This window comes from Strongylocentrotus purpuratus, unplaced genomic scaffold (genome assembly GCF_000002235.5).
Source record: "Strongylocentrotus purpuratus isolate Spur 01 unplaced genomic scaffold, Spur_5.0 spur5_scaffold_6, whole genome shotgun sequence".
Lineage (NCBI taxonomy): Eukaryota > Metazoa > Echinodermata > Echinoidea > Camarodonta > Strongylocentrotidae > Strongylocentrotus > Strongylocentrotus purpuratus.
Genome location: NW_022145612.1, coordinates 13,080,412 through 13,105,958, shown reverse-complemented (window position 1 = coordinate 13,105,958; position 25,547 = coordinate 13,080,412). Strand labels below are relative to the sequence as shown.

General features: G+C 36.8%; 1 protein-coding gene across 3 annotated transcripts; it reads right to left on the bottom strand.

Moving 5' to 3' along the window:
• Window positions 1–1,003: 1,003 nt before the first annotated feature.
• LOC757294 (serine protease inhibitor dipetalogastin) lies at window positions 1,004–20,336 on the bottom strand. Of its 3 annotated transcripts, none has more exons than XM_011683856.2 (9): window positions 19,436–20,335; window positions 14,355–14,529; window positions 10,675–10,896; window positions 9,817–10,074; window positions 8,950–9,051; window positions 7,583–7,945; window positions 4,409–4,555; window positions 3,574–3,720; window positions 1,004–2,683 (listed from the first exon to the last, which is right to left on the bottom strand). In XM_011683856.2, exons 2-9 carry the CDS (start codon window positions 14,437–14,439, stop codon window positions 2,526–2,528), a joined length of 1,482 nt encoding a protein of 493 aa, XP_011682158.2. In that variant the 5' UTR covers window positions 14,440–14,529; window positions 19,436–20,335; the 3' UTR covers window positions 1,004–2,525. The 3 variants fall into 3 exon arrangements, with proteins under 3 accessions (XP_011682158.2, XP_030828528.1, XP_011682159.2); XM_030972668.1 differs by lacking the exon at window positions 19,436–20,335 and adding an exon at window positions 14,659–14,781; XM_011683857.2 differs by lacking the exon at window positions 9,817–10,074 and having other exon boundaries at window positions 19,436–20,336.
• Between the last annotated feature and the right edge of the window lie 5,211 nt (window positions 20,337–25,547).

The following is a 25,547-nucleotide window of genomic DNA, read 5'->3' as shown; positions in this document are numbered from 1 at the left end:
TTGCTTTCTCAAGAATCAGGCATACTAATTGCATTAAGACACTCATGAGCAATAACGATTAAAAACATTATAGCGTCTGGGCGTTCTTTTTCTCTTTGATCTTCGAATGTTCTCTGACTCACACTTCTTGGATCATTTATGTGATCGCCATCTTCCGCATCTGTTTCGGCGACCTCCGCTGCGACGACGGGAAGGTTAATGTGCCCTAGATAGTAGATAAACATCATGAGGGTCATACATCATCCACTCAGCATGCTTAACGATGATATGTGCCGGGGAATTCGTTTCCGCGATCACGTGATACTGTCCTGGACACGTGATTGGTGACTTGGAGACTTCGTTAAGCTTTGGCCTGCAAAAACTGAAAAGAGTCGTGACGAAATTGTTTGTGCCTTGTTCATTTGCTCAATGAGGTTCACTGTCAGATGAATGTATTTCTGCAGGCAACTGATCGTCGTATTTCTGTAACATGGTAAGCTTCAGAGTGTTTTTGTGGTATTGCTCTCTCTCTCTCTCTTTCTTTCTCTCTCCCACTCTCTCTCTCTTTCTCTCTCTCCCTCTCTCTGTCTCGCTCACACCCTCACTTCCATTTTATCTATTAACTGTCTATCGCTCTGTTTTACTGCCACGTTTGTTATTTCTCTCAACATATTTTCTCTCTCTCTCGGCCTCACTCTCGATATTTTCCCCTCTAAATTTATTGTTTGTTCAGTTTCCCCTACCCTCTTTTCTTTTTCTCTGACATATTTCCCATACTGTCTGTTGATTTAGATTTATGCAGATATTGCTGAAAAACTATAAGTTTTAGGAAAGTCCGTCGATCGAATGTCTTTATATTCATGAAATAGTTATCGTTGAAGTAGTTTTCTACATATACATGTACGTGCATTTTTTTAGCATTAGTCATTTATATTTTAGCACAGTACTAGTGTACTAGTGAAACGTTATACATTTTGACAGCCACACAGGCACAACATGAAACGCAAAATACGATGAATATTTATAATGTTAAAAAATAAACGAATTTTATTCATTCATTAGGTTTCGATATCCTAAAGAACTGTACAGTGATTCATCTTTGTTGCCAAACATCAATGTCAAAGTGTATGGGAAAATAAGAAAATGCTCTTATTTACCATATTTGTTTTTTTCTTCCGACGCTAAAAGGTTCTTCTTTCTTTGAAATGTATATACATGTACAATGAACGCTGGTTTACTTCTAGATGTAAAATCATAGTTTTTATATTTTAATTTTTTGGGTTACTATTGTTCTTCATCACTTATTATTTGAATGCTCCTAATAGCAATGCTCCTAATGCTAGGTTTAATTTTACATTTCATGTTATATATTAAATAAGTGTAAAATATAGTGCATAGGGCGTGAGGCGAACTGTCACAAAATGATTAGACGAAGCTTACTTTTTCTTACTGATTTTGGACCAATCTTAGAAGTTCTTACCTTTAAACAAAAAATATTAAAACACTGACATGCTCTGGTGATAGTTGCTCCGCGTCAAATTTTAACACGAACTTACGAAAGTACTAACTTTAGACGTGGACAAATTACACAATTAATCCTAAAAGTCCTCTTATTGTGAGAAGAAGTCAAATCTCGAATTTGTTAGTACTATTTATGTCATTGCCTATACGAAATATATTTCAACTAGTTTAATCGGTTTCCAAAATAAAGTAAAAATGTCAACTTGATCATTCGTATCAAACAAGGTAAATATCTTTCCGTTTTCTAATAACGAAGTTATATAACGAAGTTATACAAGTAATGCTTTAAGAAACACATTTTCAAGAGCAAAAATAAAATAGGAAGAACGACTTCCATAATTTCAATATGAAAAATCGAACTACCATAGATACAAAAGTATTTACAGTTGATGCACCCCCTCCAAAAGATAGAATAGTAGGCTGATGGGTTTAAATTACATCATTTTTGGCAGTGTACCCTTTACATTATGATGGTCTGAAACAAACAAACCACAACCGCCAACTGCTTTTTAAAAAACATAAAAAAAACTCTAGGGTACATTGTCCAATAATGCTTTCGGACACGTCCTCGTATAAAACAGCATCAGTTTCAGAAATCACAATAATCAATAAACACATCGGTTGATTTTCACTTTGATGTGATGACGTTAATCGGAGCTATTCTGCTCTCTTCATGCAGGGGAGTAAAATTCCATTCTTCTAAGAGCCGTAATAGGGATCGATCTGTATTAGAGTTCAATCTATTTAATTTCAGCAATACAGCTGAATAATGCATTCCAAAGTAGTAGTTATAAACAAAGAGAGAGTGGATTTCTATCTTTATAGCGTAGATTTCGACTCCAATCAAGATGATCGATAGTGTGACTCCTAAAGTAAGTGGATTCCAACTCCTGCACATTTAGAGATTAGCATTTAGTAGCAGGCTTTCTGATTGTTGCACAAGAGCTCAATGATCACACAGAAAGAACTACAATCTACTTTTTAAGTTGACGAATGTATATTTTTCTAATTTTTCTCTCCGTTGTTTACGGTATAGCGAGATTGCATCCTTCTTGATCCAGTTTCTTGGTGAGTCCGGGATCTCTACAAATGGCGATCCATAGCTGACAGGCATTCTGATATGTCGTACCTTTGTTGTCACACAGCGGCTCATAGATGTCCGGGCATACGACATCACAGAAATCTGACAGAGAACAAAAATATACACAACACAAAATAATACATAAATCAATATCCAACCCGATGTATCTTAAAATATAAAGGAAACTTCCCCCTTTCCCCAACTTTGGCCCACCATCCATTTCGGAAACAAATATATAATCAAAATAAATGATAAACATCATGGTCCACATGCCTACGGACAACAGGAAATAATTTCACTTTTGTGAATCCTGAACTGACGCACATGAAATGAAAAATGAAAAATATTCATTGTCAAATGAATACGCGAATAAATAACAATGATAAAATTAAGAAAAAAAAATCATTAAAAACAAATAGTGATAGGCCTAACTATAGCAATAATGATATCAATTATAATAATGATAATAATAGTGATGGTCATAATAATAATGATAATGTTAATGACAATAATAATAATAATAATAATGCTAATAATAATATTATCATGATAATAATAATATCAAACATTATTAAAACGATCGCATAAAATCAACCCGAGGCACTTCCTACATCTTGTATTCCAAATCGACTCGATCGGAGGGTAATTTCAATACGTAATATTGTAGGTAATACGTCATTTTCATGTTAGCTCAGTTTAGTAAGTGACCGACAAGGATACAGGATACTCACACTACCTTAGGTTGATTTGTAATCCTATTATGAAAAAATAACTGATCTTGCATTGACCTTTTCTTGTTGAAAGGTTCAATAAAAAATGTCGCCTATCTGCAGAAACAAATGTTTCACCTTTTTCATATACCTCAGTCACACCGCAAGACCAAACCCAAAACGACCGATTTTCGGTCATTTGAGGTAGTGTAATAACTTAGTTCGTTCTGCAGTCAGTCGGATGTCGGTCTCTTTGGTGTAACTGAGGTATTATTAACATACCTCCTGAACATCTGCCTCTGTAAGCCACAGTAATGGGAGATTCCTTGTCTTTGCAAGTTTCAACTGAGAGGGCGCACAGCGAGGAATATGTCTTGCCATTGTTTGCACACACGGGATCCATAACATTAACGCATGTATCGGGACATTCTGAAAACGTGGTTTTAAAAAAGAAAATACATAATTACATAAGTGAGAATACAAATAGATGGATAGATAAATAAATAAATGAACAAATGAATACATTAATGAAATTAATAGATATATATAATTTCAATACTCTAATAACTGAATAATGAATTAATAAATAAATAAACAAACACTAAGTATTAAAACTAATGAAAAAAGAAAACGAATAAACAAAAAAAAATCAAAAATGAATCGGACGTGATAGCCAATTATACAATATTAGAATAAATTTGTTCAACGGAAGTGTGTAATGTTTTGGAATAATAAACATTTATTTTGAGAAATACTTATTTTGTTTAGACTTTTGGACCAATTGCAAAGATCTTTATCAGCCAGCATTTACATCCACAGGCCTAATCGATATTATGTCATATGTACAGTGCATTCAATTCATCATGAACATTACCATTTGGAAACTTAATCAATACAACTAAAACTATATAACTAACAAACTAACTAACTATTAAACTAAATATTACGAACTAAACTAACTAACGATCGTATCCTCAGATCTCAAAACACAGTGGAATGGGTGACCGGTAAATTCGCACAAAAACATCTTGTCCACTTATTCATCAAATCATAAATCATAAATCATAAAGTGAGGGTAACACACAGGTGAGAACCGTGAGATGATCAACGTTTATACCTTGATTGAGGCACTGCCCAAGATGCGCCACCATCAGATCAGGCAGGTTGTAACGGCAGGAGATTTCACTGAGTACACATTCACTGGTGTAAGTCATGTTATCTGTCCCGCATACCTCGTTTATCTCAGGCGGACAGGTCGGGCAAGCTGGGAAAGAAATGTTGTCATGAAGAAAAACTATTATGAGACAATAATCCTCTATCATAATAAACCAAGAAAATATTGATAAAGAAGAGTATTTTGTAATGACTAAAGATATCCGATTACATGGATTGAAATTGTGAAGTTTGTATGTGATTTTTTTTCTTTCTTTATCATTTCTTTATTATTTTGGCAATATTAAATAATGTTTATAATATCAGACAAATATACAAAGTGTCTTCATTTAGACAAGGATGTAAAAAGGATGTAAACATCAGGGATATGAATCATAAAAAAAACGCCAAATAAAAAGAGTTCAATTGTTAGCACGTCAAAATGAATCTGTTAGCGCCAAGGTGTTAATTTGTTTAAATATTCAATTAAAAGTATGATTTTAGTAAAAACATAAAGTGGGCAATAAAAGATTATTTTCTTGTGGGGAAAACAACGACGCGAAAAGATGCATAACTTTGTTAAATTTGAGAAGGGGAAAGATTAGTGGCAAATCTTTTTTAAAAATATTTTCAAGAAATCTTCATTTCCAGAAAACTAAATAAAAGTGTTGTTTTTTTCAGCAGAGCGAAATTAAAGATAGAATTGCAGATACAATTAGTGCACAGGGAAGAACAGAATTGCATTATATTGGTTTTTTTCGATCACAGACATTAGACAAAAAAGGGCCTTTTATGAAAACGGAAGGCCATATACACACGTATGCGCCTTTTATTCCACGACTCAATTACGAAATGACAATGCAACGTACGATACTAGTCATTATTTCTTTTTTAAATTGTGCCCTGCAATTTGTAGAACACAATAGCAGACGCATATCCTCAATCAAAATCAAAAGATGAGAAAAGATGCAAAATAATTGATTTATTTTTTTAAAGGGAGAAAATAGAAGATGGGCGAGGGAAAGTGAAATAGGGAAGGATTCGAACCCCTCCTGTACCACCTAATCAAGTATCTGGTTAATTCGAATGTAACTCCACGAACAAACTGCTCCAACTCCATGATGTTGGTGCTTCCTTAATGTCTTGACTCATGACACACCACTACCTGCGATGTGATACGTGTATCTAACTTCCAACGTTTCGATTGTCAGACGTTTGCCTCTTTTTTTAAGTTATATTATTATGTTTTAAATGTTTAAAGTTATATTAATCGTGATTGGTCTGCAGCCAGCGCTCAAAACCCCCGTGAGCTACATAATCGCCCCCTTCAGGTTGCTCACGGGGGCGATTGCAAAATTAAAAATCGCCCCGGTGGAATTATAAAATAAAGATTATCTTTTCTGTTATAACTTCAACACAATATTGAGTTTCAATTTTCAAACCTTAAACCAATGAAATGGAACTAAGATTAGCGTGCAAGATTTCTCGTTTTATATGCCTATTATTACCGATTCAGCTCGCAGTGCCGCCGTCAGCAGTGGTTATAGGCCTACTGCGCCGTTAGTAGCGGTACGTGTGCACGCTGCCGCGCCATGTCTGCTGGAGCTGGAGGCGATCGCGCAAGGGCAGAAACATGGTCAGTTTTTCGTTGTCAGCAAATAATGAACCTCGACCAGTAAATCAATATTAGGGACTTTTAGATTTGCACGTTGAGAACGTGGACTGCAACGTGTGACCTCCTTTTAAGGCACTGCCAGTGCTTAAAAGGACGTCACATGTGACTGCCAGTGCCTTAAAAGGAAGTAACACGTCCACGCAAATCTAAAAGTCCCTATTGAGAAGAAGAGGAAGATGAAGAGAACAAGATGTCGTGGAATGATATGATAACATGGGCAGATCTACGGGGGGGGGGGGGTTAGGGGGTTTAACCCCCTCCTCCCACCCCCACCCCGACCCCCTTGGGCTGCGGGGGGAGGTGGATGCTGGAGAGGAGGACTACTAATCTATTTTATTTTTTTCAGGGGGCGGGGGGAAGTGAAGCAGATAACCCTAAGTTTTTGGTTGCTGCTTTATATGTAGTTGATAATGCATGATTAAAATAAAGAGAGAGAGAGAGAGAGAGAGAGAGAGAGAGAGAGCCACCATCGTTTTGCAATGGTTCAGGGTTCGTGTAATGTACATTTGAAACCATTTCTTAGCGTCTCAACCCTAAAAAAATAACAAAACTATTTTTGAGGAAAAGCATTATACTGAATTAAATATAGAATAATAGCTTTATATTGGATCATACTAATACTGATACGGGCTAAAGACAATGTGGTATTTGTATAGAGGTATTCCAAATGACATTCTGATAATCAACATTTGTTCTGGTATCATATGTATATACGCATAATACAACTGATCTTTATGATTTCTTAACGTGACATAGCTTCTTCTCCCTCTGCAAATAAAAGGATCATGCGACAAATAGTCATTGTGATTCAAATCGATGCGAGGATTTTTTTGAATAAGCAATGCTTTTCACCAGAATCTTCTTTGTAAAAACGACTTTTACAAATCTCAGCCATGCAAATCTGCCACTGTGTTGTAAGATCTCTTTCAGATTAGGAGAAGTGTATTCTTTAATGAGTATTTTACATTGAATGGAACGTCTCAACTCAGTAAGCATGGCTGAGATTTGTAAAAGTTGTTTTTACAAAGAAGATTCGGGTGAATAGCAGTGCTTATTCAAACAAATATTCGCATCAATTTGAATCACAATCATTATTTGTCGCTTAACCCCTTTTAATGACCTCGTTTTCTTTCTCGTTTGCAAGAGGAGAAGAAGATATGTCACGTTAAAGACATCATAAAGATCAGTGTTGAATGCGTATATATTGTATACACAAGCCAGTAACAGCTATGTAGCTTGTAAATTTGTAAGAGGGAAAATGCTGATTGAAATGATAATGATGAAATAGCAAATAATTGAGGAGTACCATAGGTACCAATTCAATGGATATTTGTATAAAAAAGAGCCCCCGTCAGTACTAAAAGAGCCCCCGTGAGAAGGCTCACGGGGGCTCTTTTTTGAGGGGAAGAGCCCCCGTGGACAAAAAATTAATTTGAGCCCTGTCTGCAGCTGATAAACACTCACAGCTTAGCGAATTTAGTGGGCATTCTCCAGCAAGAAGGACCTTTCTTGTATCATCCTTTGCCTTACAGGCGGCTATCTGGAAATGGCACAGCGACGGGTAGGTGATGTTCCCTGTACCGCAGATAGGAAGGTATTCCCTCGGACAGATACTGGTAGGAGGACACTGCCTTTGGCTTTGGGACAGCGGACACGGTCCACGGGATGACACAACCAGATTCCTGTCCTCTTGGCACTGTTTAACTAGGAGAAGGCACTCTGTTTCGTATGTCTCGCCATTCGAACCACATACGGTGGCGGATCCGTCAGCGGGACCAGCTGGGCAGTTGTCATTGCAGGGCGTGTCACCGCGACCAGGTTGTGGTGCTGGAGGGTGTGTTGGGCGTGGTTGATTAGCGGCAAGAGAACAGTTGGAAGTAAGATACAAGGCAGAAGAAGGAGTACGAAGGGAAAAAAGTGAAAATTAATTTTCAGTCTTAAGGGGGAAACAAGAGACGAAGTAAGATTGCTTGAAGCTTAATTAGAAAACAATTAATTTATTATAAACTGAAACAAGCCAATATGCGGTTAAACATAGCGGGAATCTGGAAGGCATTTAGTGGCAAAATAAATGGGGATACATTAATCGGCATGGTTTAGTGCGTTGTTCAAAGATTGTTTGTTTTTAGGATTTTCCGCAAGGGTGTATGACGTCAGAACAAATTCAATTGAATAATTATATTTTATTTGATAGTAGCTTAGCATTAAACTGATAAAAACACATAAAATCAAGGTGAACACAAACTTAAAATATCCGAAGCGGAAGAGAGAATGTTATTTAGGGTGTGGTATCTTTACTTTTGATCAATTATTATTAAAAATCATTAACCTCGGTAAACACCTTACTTAACATGTGAGTAGGATTTGCTTTCCAGCCTATGAATTGATTGATCAAAGTATTCAAACGTTGGTGTTCTTCCAACTTTAAAAAAACAATCTTATTTGGATTAACTTAACGAAAAGTGCTATTTTCAAGATGACGTGTGATGCGCGTGTTTTTTTTTTTTTTTTTTTTGGGGGGGGGGGGGAGAGTATTCCATGAAGAAAAAAAAGTGTAAACAGCTGAAACTGTTTACTGTTCCTCTAACGCCAACTCTCTCTCTCTCTCTCTCTCTCTCTCTCTCTCTCTTTCTTTTCTGTGCACTGTCTCTGTGTGTCTCTCTTCCTTGAGCGTTTCCATGTCTTTCCTCTCCGTATTAAGATGTATATCACTTTCTTTACTCTTCATCTCTCCCCTTTCCTTTCTTTTCTCATCACTTTTCAAATTACTATGAAAAGCGTTTGATGAATGGGAATCCCAAAGGCAATTATGGAAACATTACTATACTTACTGTTATTTCCACCAAAATCTCTCGGCGTTCTTCTCGTAATAGCGGGCGTTGTTAACTCTGTGGTAACAACAGGTAGCTGGGTTGTTCTAACAGTGACAATAACTGTTATTATAAAAGCAGAAAAAAAAATTCTTTTGAATATCGAAATTGAAATAAATTATGCAACTAGATGCAGCTAGTTAGTGTGTAGTCAAGACAAAGTGAGGCAAGCAACAAAGACAGTTGTGAGAATAATGCAAGAGACATAACATTCATCATACAAAAAATAGGATAAAGAGATGGTATACAGAAGAAAATTGATGGAAGAAACATGAAGGCAAACAGAAGCACATGATTAATCCATTGACATGTAACTCGGCTAAATGGCAAGAGCCAGGTCATTCTCTTTTATGAGTATTAGTATCGGGTGTTTTAAATTAAACAAATATATGCATTCTTGAAAAGACCTCTCTCTAGTTTACAATTTCAACATCATCTTCGTAACCGAAGGGATGGAGAAAGTGTTTCCATATAAAGTTGGAATAAATTGAAACTAAATCAAAGTTTAGATTGAAAACAAAAAGTTCACATTAACTACTTTCTTACGAAATTCAGTAAAAGGTCTTCGACAGCAGAATACGGTAAACATTTGCAAAGAAGCGAGAGTATACCCGAAAAACGGAACTTGGTTAGGAACGCCCGGGACTAATATGAGAAGTGCGTTTTTTCATTTCATTGCAATACAATACACAGTTCTTTCTATAATGACTATCACAGTAATCATTGCAAGAGTTGAAACAAATTTAATTATAATGTAAGTACCCTGTAGTAACATTCAAAAACTGTAGGCCCATTCTATTATTTCATCTCCCTATGCGGTATTCATACCAGGTGTTGTTGCTTGAGATGTCGTCGCAACAGGAGTGGTAACTTTTATCGCTGGTGCTGGCGTTGTAGGACTTGACTCGCTCACACAGAATCCTTCATTCCGGACTGTGATGCCCATGTTGCGGTAGCAGTTAACTCTCCTTAGATGACAACGGGATTCGTAGACCACACCGTCGCTGCCACAGACGAACGGCTGTCCGCTCAGGCATCGGAAGGCACAGGGGTCACGAGCAGGTGGTGGAGGTCGGACTGGCACAACTATGGTTGCATGCACATCAAGATGCAGAACGGAGGGATGTTATGTGGTGGCAACATGCAAGGAGGGAAGTGTATGTTATTAACAACGATGAAGTGGATATGATACGATCGAGTTGGAAGGACGAAAATTCAAATCTACATGTCAATTTGACTGTCGATCGCCACTGACCCTAACCTTAAACGCCTAAATAAATTCATGTTAATAGCTTGGTAGGAACAAATATAATATTATATCCTTTGAACATCACAAAGCATGCGAATGCCATGTCTGTGTGATAGGTTTGATAAGCAAAATATATTCCATGAATGAATTTAGAACCTTATATACCTTAATGTTGTTGCTTGACTGGAAGAACTTTGTTGACTTCTAGATTAGAAAATAAAATAATCTTTTTCTATTACCCATTTTTCATCCAATAGATGGCCTCTGTGACGAATTTGGGCTACAAACATTCGCTTTATTTTGCGATACATTCCGACTTAAAATGTAGAAACAACAAAAAGCTTGAATTCTATTTACTGAAAGATATAAGGTCATATCATTTTTGTTTTGGGGGGATCAGGTTAATATGTAGGAAGATAGACCACAGTGCATCTCACCTGGAGGTCTGGGGATTCGTCTGCATGACCCTCTTCTTGTGACCTGAATGCTTGGATTATCTCTGCGGTGTGAGCAGGCCGATATGGCTAGTTGGTACTCGCTCCTGTATGTGATACCGTTCGACCCGCACACTGGCCCAAAGTTGTTCCGACATCTTGCCAACACAAGGTACCGTTCACAAAACGTTTCATAATCTGATGAGTTGGAGTCCTCGCAGCTATCTTTAAGTGTAAGAGATATGACAATAAAATAGGCTTCATTATCTAAAATGTAATAAACATGGTTTTTCTCAGATGTGACCCTGTGTCTATGTATTTAAAAAAAAGAAAATAGTATTGTGATCAAAATTATGAATTTTGAAGTTTAACTTAATGTTTAGTGATTTGAAAAGAGGATCGACTATTATTTCGGTAAATCATTCAAATTCCAGATACAAAGTGCTGTTTCTGAAATCCATTTCAGCTCTTTCCGATACCACCATTTCATCTACTATTATATAGCTCATATAACCCCAAAAGAGATGATGTGGCGTTCCATATGTATGTATGTATATATACAAAAATTGCTTCATGGTTAATAAACTGATTAAGCGCTTGATATTTCCGGCAGAGGAGATGATGATTAATTCGAGGTTGTGGTTAGTTTAGACTAGTACCATGAGCATTATACATAAATTACACGAACAGGTATGTATGCCCATATAGTCACCATCATCATAAACATGACTTTCAAAGTATTACGAGGGGGGGGGGGTGGCCCCTCCTTCCTGAAAATCAACTTGCACTCTCAAAATTTTGTGAGCAAGCAAAGCGACCATTGCAAAGCGACCATAATGCATCCGTGCATAGCCACATTAATTGCAATTTCGTTATTAAAGAATACTTATATAGGTGTCGTATTTGAGTGGTTCAATCATTTGATACGAAATGTGAGGTCGTGGGTTCGAGCCCCGGCACGGCACTCATGCCTTCGAGTAAGGCATCCTATTTTCATTGCTTCTTTCCACGGTGTTTATTGGCTTCCCACTAGGATGCAAACGCGCCAGTAAAAAGGTAACATCTGCAATGCTCCCCAGGGAGTGTAGAATATGCGCTTTTATGTGCAGAATAGGTATTAAATCCTATGACCGGGGTAGTAATCATACTGTAAGCGCGTTGATCAGTCAACGGTAACACGCTTTATGATATATGTATGAAATCGGTAGTAGTAGTATATTTTTACTTTGAAATATCATAATTTGCTGCCGAAATATGAGGATACGGTAGCCTGTATTGTATTACTTTATAAAAATATAAAAAATTAAAAATTAAAAAAAAAAAAAAAAAAAAAAATCGATGAAGAGGTCCCTTACGTCACTATTGCCGCCGCGTTATACTGAAAAGCAATAGGCCTACAAACCACATGATCTTGATTAACATAATACTCTATAATTTGTAAAAGCATATTAAACCTTGACCGCCTAGTACATAAACGACAGTTGTATATAATTATTATCAATATTTTCATAATCTTAATAGATATGCATTCTTCTGGCGCGTTATGACAATATTTTCGTTTCACGTCTGACGGCACAAGGATACAATTTGTCATGTGTTGAAATGGGTGGGTACAATGAATATCTCTTTCAAAGTAGTGCAGGTGCGGATTGTTCGTCGCATCTTTCTTCATACACCGACTTCAATGACCGTGTGCTAGTGCAAGTGCATACTCTATACAATCGTCGGCATCATGCCATATACATGTAACCTGACGAATTCTCGTCTGAGAAAAACAGGATTCTGTTTTAAAAATCCAATTAGATACTCTAACATGTCAGAATTGATTATGTAACTAAGTTCCACTTCCACTTGCTATTAATTTACGCTTCCAGATTAAAATGTAATGCCAAAATCTCTGCTAAACAATGCTGCGACTTCTCCGACTTCTGCGACTTTATTTGATTAGTTCATGAACACGACACACATGCATGCCACTGCCAGTGACATGCGAGGCTGCACCTGATTTAATGTAATGTCTAAAGCATTGTCATTTGAGCATTATTTGTGTAGACAGCATTTTGGCTATTACATTACCTTTAGTTTCTTACGTTTTCTGCTTCAATAATGCTTCTGAACTTTATTGATTTCATTGAGCGCTAACTTTGCTAAGACGACATTGTTAATAAATTATGATACATTATGATAATCATATGGTCACCTCTAAAATTGCTTTAAAATTGCCCTGCTACATTTTTAAACCGAGTTCCTATAACACTAACCCTGGACCTAACACGTTACCTTATCCTAACCCTATACCTTAACCTAATCTTATCGTAAAACGCAATTGCTCCCCCTAACCCTACAGTATATCTGTTATACGAAATAAATCCAGGTGCAATTATACCGGAGAATACGTCGGAGCACTCCTTGATAAACATGCATCCCCCACTCCTTTGGTAAAACTGAATCAGATTGAGAGAGGATGGTTACGAAGTGAATGATTGCTTGATTGTAATCACCTTGTGATCAACTGAACATCCGTTATCTTTCTTATTAAATGACCTTGTTTCAGAAATTCATGCCAATATGTAATTGAACTTCCATAAATGATCGATACTCCTGTCTGTATGATGGTAAACAACAGGAGTCCGAGCAATCTAATACTATTATGATATTCCTTTCTTTTCATTGAAGGCACATGCTCATCGCCTGCCTGATACGGAAACAAATCTTATCTATAAGGCGCTATAGCTCAGTTGGTAGAGCAGTGGTCTCGTATTTCGGCGACCCGGGTTCGAAACCAAGGCGGTGCGCAAGTGCCCTTTGGTAATGCATTACTTCCCATTACCAGGTCTCTCGGAGAGGACCTAAAACCGTCGATCCTCTGGCTGCTTATAACAAGCATTTACTATGCTCTCTTAGCAGTCCGGTAAAATAACCACTACTACTACTATTACTTCTACTATTATAAATCTTCTTACAAAATGTTCTAATTTTTGTTTGTTCCATGAGGCATTTATGAATAGAGTAAAATTATGAGATAAATTAATGTATTAATCGAATCTATTTAGAGTTTATTCGAGAAAAAAAAACGTTTTTTAAACAAATTGAGCGGAGATAGGTACAATCATGACAATAGATAAACACGAGGACAGTGGAATTGCATCCGTGTACACAAAAAAAACACACACACACACACACACACTTACGCACGCGCCCACACCCCCAGTATATGCTTCAATACTTTGCTGCCTTTATACCATGCAAGTAAACTCGCTGTAAACACGTCATCAATAACGATTTAATTCAACCAATGGTCCTAAATGTTATCAAGATTACCAAACAAGATAGTTGAAAAACGTTGGTGCACTCGAATATTGGCGAACATGATGGTCTGCCAGCGGTATATAGTACTGGCCAACATGAATTAACCTAGATCTAATATAAATAGGTATCGCAATGGACAGTGCCAGAAAAAGGCAAATGTTGTTGTATGTTCCAGCGACATTAACGAGCTACCAACAAGAAGTGTTCGGTTAATTCAGTGATTACCGGCATTAAGCTACTATATTCTATTTTATTTCCAGTTTTATCTGACAGTCATATGTATAACAGGTAAATACTTTTGATCCATCTTCTTAATTTCTTTTTATTTCTATGTCTCTTCCTATATCACCGTGAAAAAGGGTATTTCGACCTACCGTCTTCACTTGAGTCCGCCGTAACCCGAAATGATGCTGCGTAAATGATGCACATGAATACGTTGAAAATGTACGTTAAGTCCATTGCGTCTCTTCTTTGGTTCAGTTTATATGTAAACAAATTACATTAGATTCTCTCTTCGTAGTTGTCTTTATCTTGCATCACTTGCTTCACCTGCAAAGAAAATAAAAGAGAGATGCATTTTAAATGACACCAAGAAAATATGTACAAAAGTTTAAAACGTCAATAGAGCAAACGTCCCAAATTCTTAACTCCGTAATATGTTTATATAAGCCTTCTTACATAAAACTCTAGAGATGCTCTTTGCTCGTCCGAGTTGATTGACTCTCACCAAGGGATTTAAAGGAGAGTCCGCACCAGGTAGTTCCAACATCTATGGTTCAACAGAAACTAAGGTGTGTGCTGCTCTGAGAGTAGAATGCTTAGTATCCCATGACGAGTGAGCAAGCTACTTCACCCAAGCCTTAGTAACCGTCACGACGAATATACCTTGTTGCTATGGTTCTAAAATACTCGAAAAGCAGATTGTGGATTTTAGAAAAGTGGGGTAAAGGGAGGGATGATAGGTATAGTTTTGTATTGTTTCCGGTTGAGCTCACAAGATACAATACCAGGCCAATTGCATTGAGAACAGATAGGTCAATGCTGGTATGTTGCCGCTTCCCACAAAAGCCCGATCCTACAGATTCATTACCTCGACGCATCACAAGAAAAAAAAAAAAAAAAAAAAAAATTCAGAGGGATAGGGCGAATACTGCGTAGAAGATAATTAACTAATAATTTAACTATGCGCATAAGATGGCCATGAGTTAAAAAGTATATTTAATTGATGAAAAGGAACCTGTTAAACACACTTACGTACAATTTGAAGGACATCAATTTCGAATTATAAATGTGGCAAAATTTCTGAACATTTATGAAAAGCGAGATAGGGCGAATATTGCGTAGTACATGTAGATAATAAACTAATAATGCAACTATGCGCATAAGATGGCCATGAGTGAAAATGTATATTTTATTAATGAAAAGGGAACCTGTTAAACACACTTACACACTTACTTTGAAGGACATCAATTTCAAATTATAAATGTGGCCAAAATTCTGAACATTTATGAAAAGTGAAGGACTTAATTTGTTCTAAAGCCAACAAAATTACCCATTTCCATGGTAGCCAATTTCCAGAGACCGAGATTACCCCGTTTGGGTTTTTTGAGCTTAGGACCAAAATTACTAATTATTCTCCTTCCGCTATTCGACTCAATCAACGTGGTTTCGCGTGTCACGTGACTTTAGAAACATGTACAATACAAAACCGTTTATACTGGCAGGCTGTTTTCGTCAGAAAGAGTCGATGGTTGTGTCAGTTTGTTAAAGTAAAACAATTAAGATGCAATTAAAGAACATCAGAAGATTCCTACCAGGTGAGGAAATCGCCGGTGATCGCGTTGTTCTCGCAAGTGCAGGAGGAGAAGGGCCAACCTGTTTCCAAAACTTAATTTAATTTAGATCACAGGATAACCAATTAACAACCTTCTGTAATGCTTTTTAACTTTCATTTTCAAGTTTTCATCACCATTTAAAATAGAATTGATGAAATTGTGTTTCAATCTTTCAATGACATTAAACATTAATAATGCCAATATAATGAAAGAAAAAACTGTTTCCAGAAAGTTGTGAGGCTTTCCGAAAATGAGTACATTTCATGATTGGCTTTAAGTTTCATTAACGTTAAGCTCACTTGGCCACAACCCAAGGAAAGTTTTGTGATTAAGACTTGCTAGGTATGACCTTAACAATGAACTTGAAGTGTTCTCCTAAGTTATATACCTGATGGTTATGAATCAGACGGTTGAAATTCACGCACAGAGTAGCATTACCATGGTAACGTTCATGAATGACTAAGTGATAAATTATGAATGAGATCGTAATTAGAAGGTAGGTAATTTGAACATAGCAATGGCATATTTGTTTCTTGGTTTGCTTCTTTGAAAGTTTGGCAAGAAGTGATCAAATATCATTAAAAAAGCAAAACAACCATCTTCTCAATGCATGATTTTCTTTTCAAATTAACTTTATTTTTGATAGTTTTTTTTCTAGTCACAAAAGCAGCACTGGGCATACTGGAAATATTATTAAACATGACCTGTTTACCAACAGGTGAGTCAGAGTGTTTTGAATACATTTTATTGGTGAATATTATTGATTGTATCGAAAATCAGGTCTTATGCACTCAGGATGCTTGATGATGTCATTATTTCCGACAAGTTTCTATCATCATCACTACCGGAATACAGGAAATTACACCAGCACGGTCAGTGTTCAAAATGTAATAAGCTCATCGAGAGAATAAGACAGCCAACTTGCTGTTAAATAAAACATGTCACATGTACAAATCTTTCATCCAAAAAATTACTAAAATTTGCTTTAAATGCCTTAAGATATCAGTAATAAATAACTTCCATACATTCTAATTTATCTAAAGAAATAGTTGATTGAATGATACTGCACTATTGTGATATCATCCGCAGTCTTCGTTTTTGGATAATATTGGATAATAGCCAATATGCATCTAGCCATGTTTTCGAAGAGTTCGTCTGCGTCGTTAATTTCATAAACTTGTAGATCAGGAAGAAGGAGGAGTGATCGATTCTCCGATAAGACACTCCCCAGTGATTTGCCATTGGGGTCAATCAAAACTGACATTATACCATAGACTTACTAGACCAAGGTGTATATCTGCAAGGGCGTATCAGGCAACTATTAGTCTACACTTCATTGGTGACGGAAATCACCTTTAAAACCATGGACTTACTAGTAAGTCCATGTTATAACGGAGTAAAAGTTCGACAGAACATGGACTCCATGGACAGACTAAGGTTCAAATTGAACCTCATGGGGAGCATCACCAAGTACCCTGCAAATGTGCACCTGAAAGTTGGAGAAGGTGTAGAATGTAAGAATTGAACCCTTTAAAACTTCACGTTTTGGTGGTACTTTACTATTGTTTTCTATTGCTATTTGCTTAGAATGCTCTTGACTTTACCCAAATACTTTTTACGAAGCTTTACCAAGAATGCATGAGGTCATTGAGGTGCATAAAGAGTGGCTCTTTCAGTCACGGAACCTACAATTAACGTCTTATCCGAGGGACGATGTGTTTTCCACTCTTCCATAGCCTTTGTCTACTGAGCATGTGAGAGGCACACACTGTCAAGACATGCACGTTTAGTGGATTCGGAAGCACGGTGTTTTGATTCGACAGACAGGTAATCTTCCTACTGAGCCAACTGCCCCAACCCCCCCCCCCCCCCCACCCAAGTTCACCCATATTCATATTTCTGTGTCATGGGGAACTTTCTTCCGCTTTCTTAAGACAGGTGATACGTGACAGGTGAATATTTAAAGATACGATACATATCCCTTCGTGGAAGGGGAATGTTCTTCTAGAAATACACGGCAAGCTATTGGAAGTATGGTGTAATACGTGATAACGAACCATTATCATATCGCATAACGCATTATGATATCATCAGTTTGTCCTACTATCTCAAAAAGTCCTGCAGAGTGCATACATCTAATTGAAACGAACCCACTTTGCTAGATACCTGTAGATCACTTCATTGTCTCCTGTCCTCCCCCTCCCCTCTTAATAATCACACAACGTCCCTATTTCTAAATGCTGACGCCTTCTCCGTCGACACCACCACCACCGCCACCCCTGCCATCAATAATGAGTAGATCATGGGCGGAACATAGCTGTGTCATCCCTATGACCCTGTCAAGCTCGTACAACCATATCCCATGTTAATGGCCCGGTCCCACTGGCCGATGGACACAACACGTATGCATAAAGGACACAGCAGACGAGCCAAATTTCGCGGGTGGCTCCATCCGTTTTCATCCGCTCCAGAAATGGACAAAATTTGCGAAAATTTGCGAAAACAGAACGGAAAATAACGGACGTGGGTAGTATGTAGCGGGGATGTTAAACGGATGTTCATCGGAAGCCTAGCAGATGAAAGCGGATGGAAGTGGATGACAGCTTTGAATATTTTATATACGAGATGCATACGCTTACATCCTTTCTATTTCCGTACTACTAACGATATATAGACGTTCCGTGTACCTTATCTCTCCTCCCTCTTTCCGTTTTCAGCTGCAGCGGATGTGAGTTGCGAGGATGCCCAGAGGATGCAGAGAGGATACAGCGGGCGTTTAACGGATGATAACGGACATAGAACGTTTGTTGCTCGTATTTGTCGCGGATTTACATCGTACACGGCGGAAGTTCATCCGTTCTAAAAGTTTTGTGCAGCTCAAAACTTTTTGCGCAGATGAAATCACAGTGGACGGATGCTCGATGGATAGAGCGTATGAAACACGTATGCAATGAGTACACAACGGAAGCATAGCGTTTTCCAACGGATGGCAAGATTTTTTTACGCTTTACATCCTCTTTGCATCCGTAAGTGCAGTGGGACCGGGCCTTAAGGTACACACATACAATGACAACAACAACATTAACAACAAAACGTTCGAGTTTGTGGGTTTACAACACGAGGGTTAATGTACTAAATGAACTTTTGATCATGTTGTGGAGTCATGGTTGCGGCCAATGGTTTGGCACTTCTTCTGCGAGGAGAAACAGGCTTATCTCAATAATCATAATCATCAGAGATTACCTCTCGGATCAATTAAGGCTGCGTCGCTGAAAGATGAGGGTAACAGGAATGTTTTTAAAATAAATGGTGATTATACCTGGCTGGCAATACCCATTAAACAATTGTTTATATATTTTTTTTTATTGATCTAACCTGATTGGTGTGAAGCATATTTTCAATACCAAAAGAAATACAAAATAATGACAATGTACAACAAATTAAAAAAAAGAAAAAAAAGAATAGCAACTTAAAACACCTTTTAGCACCTTTAAAGTTGGTTTAACTTTTACCTGAACATGTGAATTATGAGGTATGTCGGCACTTACTGTACTATGAAGTGGAGTGGCCTTACTCCAATCCTTGTGTATATGTTCGAGTTAAAATAAAGTTGAACTTACCAGAGCTTTATGAGATATGTCCTCCCCGTCTGAACGATCAATAGGTTTATTGTTCTGTGTATCACCAGATGAGTTACACGGAATCCATAACGTACTGGCATCATTTCATGAGAGACAGATATGACACCACATCCCGTCTTCCTGATAACATCGAAACCACATTCCGCGCTAGCTACGAGATTGGTCAACCAATCAATAAGGGGGTCTCCCAATCGAGAAAAGGAGGATAGTTCTTAGACTCAGTGTCCTTTGGTAATTCTTGAAAGTCACCCTATGTTTACATGCAAAACCTGATCATATGGTAAAATGCAATTCTTTGCTGAACTTGCTTAACTGCTCAGTTCAATTTAAACACACGTCTACGGTGCACGCTCAGCTCAGTCAAGGAAATAAAAAGTGACCATGCATCCGTCATTGAAGGTACAGAAGACAACACACAGCCGGGAGTTAGTCCCTTGAGACACACTAACCGAACGATCAGCCAAAGTTTAGATTTAGGAAATCTTTCAAACTCTCTTTCGGCGGGAAACTACGAAGGAGAAAACAATGACCTCTTCGATGGTTTGTTTTCAATGTAACTTTGGTTTTGACGAGCCAAGAAACCACTGACAGATGTCATTTTATTGCAGCATCGGGTTTACAGCATGTTGACTAGCATCCAAAGTAGTCTGTTGACGCAAACTCTAATTTCACACATAAATACAATTCCAAAAACCTTGACTTGTGCCTAGTTTTCCCAGTCTCTGGCTTTGTCCAGAGCAACCTGAAGTACAGAGCCTATGGGGTGCGGTATATCTTGTAGTCTTCATAGTATTTCATTTCAGCCACTCTCTTACACATTAAGACTGGCAAGGGTTTTGCCTGTAAACTAGATTTAAGGAACGTACTTGAGAGCGTTGTATACGCAGTCATGTTTACCTGAATTTGTTGGCAGCGATAGAAACTTGAACTTCCTGTATGTATTTCCTGTGTTTTTAATCAGGGGAATTGGTTCTCATTACACCTACATCGAACTTGGAATTCATTCTGAGTAAAAGCACTTGGTGGTTTATTGTAGTCTGATTCCTTCTGTGATTGCACTAATTCGCTTAATTTACTTTTTTTTCGGAGGGTTTCTGATTCAATGGTCCTTCATATTAGTTAATTCTAGTAACAAGCAGGGTGGGGGTGGAATTTAAGGTATTTTAAGAGTGAAATATTTAGATCAATGATGATTATTATTTAGGGATTTTTTTTAAAGCAGGGAACGTCGAATATTACGTCAGAATTTATAGGCACTAATTCATAAGGATGATCATGATATTACATAAAATGATGAGTTATTTTTAAACGATAAATAGTCACATGATCATATTAAAGGTAATACAAAGTTTTGGGAAATTTAGAAAATTGGGTGGATAGTGAATCTTTACAATATTTATATATTTGGATGCCCCTGTAGATGTATTATAAGCACTAGAAACTTTAGCCCCTAAAACACTTCTGCTTTCGAGAAAAAATGAATATAAAAATTTACCGGTGCTCCCGGTAAATTTTGATGAATTTCAAATAGCGCCTAGCGGCCGTGCAATGGTAGCTGCGACCATGAAAATCTCAGAATATGTAGTTGTGATATATAATTTCCAAACGAGAATAGCCAATTTGTCGTTTTTTGTCAAGAAACATTGTTTCATAACTTGATTAATATCTTGACCTTAAGAGGGAGCTATACAACATAAAGAGTTTATTATTTACAATTTCAAAACTCTAGACACGATTTCAACCGCGGCAACGATCACTGAATATTGTAGGATCGCATATGCTTCCAATATGTTCATTTGAACCAAATTCATGACCTAATACAAAAACTTTGTATTACCTTTAAGAAGAAAAATAAATTTAAACTATTCTACAATCAAACACTTAATACTGGGATATGAATATGCAAAGCTGTCTTAGAGCCATCAACGTAGATTTTTATTTGTTGGTATACACCCATTGATTGGGGCAAAACAAGAACCCTAAAAAGCTCGAGAACACCAGCGTTTTATGATTATTCTATATTTAGTGGTAATACAGTTTTATATGCATATAACTATATAATATAACTACACTGTTGGTCATAATGATGGAATAATTATTTTTACCCCAATTTATGGAATAATTTAGTATTTTATTGAATAATGATTTGTGAGTGTTTGTTTTGCGTGACTGCTAAAGCATGTGTATGCTACTATGCTTATCAACTAGGGGACCTACGTCCTTAAGTCATAACTGACATTAATGAGGATTAACGCCTCATAAAAGGGCACTTATATAGCACATCGACACGGTTTTGATCCTGGGGCTCACAGTAACGACTCCATTGCTTAGTCACCGAACCATGACTGTATACAGCTGGGGCTAGGGTACGTCGCCGCCCCCACAAATACAAAAAAACAAAGAAAATGCAATAAATGATCAATATTTCATTGCTTTTTGCCCCGACCCCAAACATAAACAAATCCTCTATGTGGGCATGCCTTGAAACATAATGCATGGCCCTACAGAGGAATTTTTGATTTTGGGGACTTGGGGAAAATGCAATTAATTATTGATAATTTATTGCATTTTCTTCTAAGAAACAGAAAGAAGAAGATGATCTGAAGAAGAAGGGCAGTAGGGAAGAGGAAGGAAAAAGAAGCGGAGGAGGAAGAGGGGGAGGAAGTAGAAGAAAAATAAACTTTTATCACATATTTGGACTAAAGCCAACTAGATGCTCCAAGAAAAACACTTTGCAAATACTCGTCCTTGACAAAGTTAATGCAAGATGTAAAGATGTAACATTTGGACACGACGCTACATATTATGAATGGGGACATATGTTTGAAATCAAAACATATGATAACTTAAAAATAATCAAATAGTGCACATAATTACAGGGAAAGCAGGTTCATAAGAAATTATTTCGTCTATTATTATTGTATTACATAATTTGCATGGACTAAAAAGGTTGATATTGGGCTCGCTAATCAATGGACTATCACAAGCATGGTTTAATAAAAATTAATCAACTTCTACAAAATTAGCGGCCAGTGACCTTTGGAGTCGATCTAATGACAGGATCTGTAATACCATTTTATTCATAAATCTTCATTCGATTTCAGTATGTTTCACTTTTTTGAGGTGAATGAAAAAGGGCGTGTTGCCATAATCAGAGATCTTACTCAACAGACTATACAGTCAATTTTAATCACTCGGGGCGGCCCCTCCCCTAGAAGTTACGCCCCTGTCATCGACCACCCATGACTACCGTTTGAGCATTTGTATTTGGGTGAACTTTCGGGGTAAAATGTCAGAATTGAAAGCAAGTGTTAAATGATGTAAAAAACAGATCCAATGAAAATTGAATCATATCCTCAATTGACTAGTGTATTGGTATGATTCATTCCTGTCATTTTTTTTATAAATAATAGAACAAATTCCAAGTGGAGTGTCCCAGCCTTTCCCTTTATGACGTCATAATTTGGTCACGTGATGATTTTGATCGTTGACGAAGATCGCGCTGAATCACAAAGGATTTAGATTTGATCTAAGGCAGAAGTTTTATAGAGGAAATGGCATGACAGAGGGAACTTTATAGAGGGTTACTGAGAATACGAGACAGAGAATAAGGGGGAGGGTAGAGAGAGGGGAAAACAGATAATAAAAAAAAAGAGAGGACGAGAGAGAGAGAGAGAGAGAGAGAGAGAGAGAAGGAGAAGAAGAATCAATATAATTGATTTTGATTTTATTTTGATTCGACAGGGACTGGGATTTATTTTCTTCATATAGCAGGACATCACTCAAAAACGGGTAATTGTCAAGAGGACAAAATAAACCGACTGAATAGGACAGTAGAAAATCTCGATCCAAAAAATATAGAGTGATATAGGCCTATTTAAGCTACGGCAACTTCAAGCAGTGAATGATGTCAATAATAAACATGATGATGATGGTGATGGGGCGGTCATCTGATGAAACTTAATGAGAAAAAATGCATGTTACTAATTATATTACTACTACTGGTGATAATCATGGCATAAAAATATCAACAACGAAAATGACACTACTTAATATTAATGATGTCAATTAATAATAATAATAATAATAATAATATAATAATGATGATGATAACGATAATAATAATAATGATGATGATATCAATAATAATAATGATAATAATGGTACTATACTACTACTACTACTACTGATACTACTACTACTACTACTACTACTACTACTACTACTACTACTACTACTACTATTACTACTACTACTACTACTACTACTACTACTACTACTACTACTACTACTACTACCACTACCACTACTTCTACTACTACTACTAATAATAATATTCAGCTTTTATATAGCGCTTAATACAAATGCCTCTAAGCGCTTTATAGATATACTACTAATACTATTTCTTTTTCTTCCACTTCTACTACCACTTCTACTAATATTAATAATGACAATAGTAATAATTATAACAATAATAATAACAATAGGTGTTAAAAAACTAAAAATTAATAATATAAAATTAAAATTATCATCTCCATTAAAATAGGCAGGATAATTATGATGGTGAAATTGTTAATAATAGCAACGGTTATACTCGTGATTCTATGAATAATTCAAACAGTTCTTGTTACTTTACAAACAGAGAAACAATAATTCTTATTGGGTTTTTATTTACACAATTTCCAATATGATTATTGGCCTACGTAGGCTTTATACTTGTATAAGACAAAAGCGTATTGAACAAAAAAATACTCCTCACAAAATAAAATAACCAATGAACAATAATAACTACACAATCCTTTGTGGGCAATTCACTTGTGAACTTTCAATGACATCAAAGTTATTAGCAATCGGATTTAGCTGTTTTTGGCCTGTCTGTTTATTGTTAATACTTATTTGAGATATCATCAGTGAGTCATGTTTAATGAAGGTCTCTCAGCTGTGCTAGTATTGATCTGTCTCTTACTTCCGACAATCAGTCCTATTTTGTATTAGTCTAGTTTAGGACTTGTTAGATTGTCATTTAGTAGCTGCACTGTGCGACACATACTGCTGTTAGTGTTACAAATATTGCTCCCTAGACTAACCGAATCCCTAACTATAACCATGGTCCCAACACTATACCTAACATTCACCCTGAACCAAAACCTAGCCTAACCTAAATACCAATTGCAACAACAACCCTAAACCTATATTTTTAGACGAAAAGAAATAAACCGATTTACTAAAATATTCGAATTGTACTTGTTAGCGAATGTTGTTCTTGACAACCTAAAATCTTGCCTGAGGATTGCCCGACATAACAATAAGTAATATATGCAGACGTGGCTCCAAGTATTGTAGTGCATTCATTAAAACGTTAATGGAATACCTCGTCACAAGGTCCCGTTATGCATTATAAGCCTTATTGGAGACTAAAGAAAAGATTACCAAGATCTACTGTGGCTTATCATTCGATGGAAGTTGCTGGGACTATAATACTTAATAGTAATTTATTTACATCAAATTAATAATTTCAGTGATTTATTGTTTCTTCATAATTATTAAGATCACATGGAAAACAAAAATTGTTGTATTAAGAGGGAATACTAAATTGTCCATCATGTGACGCTATTCAGAAATAAAAATATTGAAAAGAAAAGTTGAATGGCTCGGTAAAATGTGATGATGGAATGGCAGCAAAATTGAGACTATGATATGTGTGTATCGGTTATTTCTGGTGAAGGCCGTAATATAGCCCTTTGATAATCTATAGCCTTCGTTCAGAGTGCAAGGCTGTGCTGGATAGAGGGAGGAGGGCTGGGGGTGTCGACCCCCCCCCCCAATTAACAAATTAATAATAATCGAAATTTTACAGGGTATGGACAAATTCAATTAAACATTAAACATTTTTGAATTTACACACTCACCATGCAACCCCAGTCACAATGGCGGTACATGTTACGACGTTACCGAGACCCTATTGAGGCTATACTTGTCATCCATTGACTTATCAGGGGGATTAGACATCCCTACATGGTCACTGTCAGGTGGTGATCTCATCAAATCAGCTCTCAATAAACAAAAGAAAAGGAGACCATTGGGGACAAGA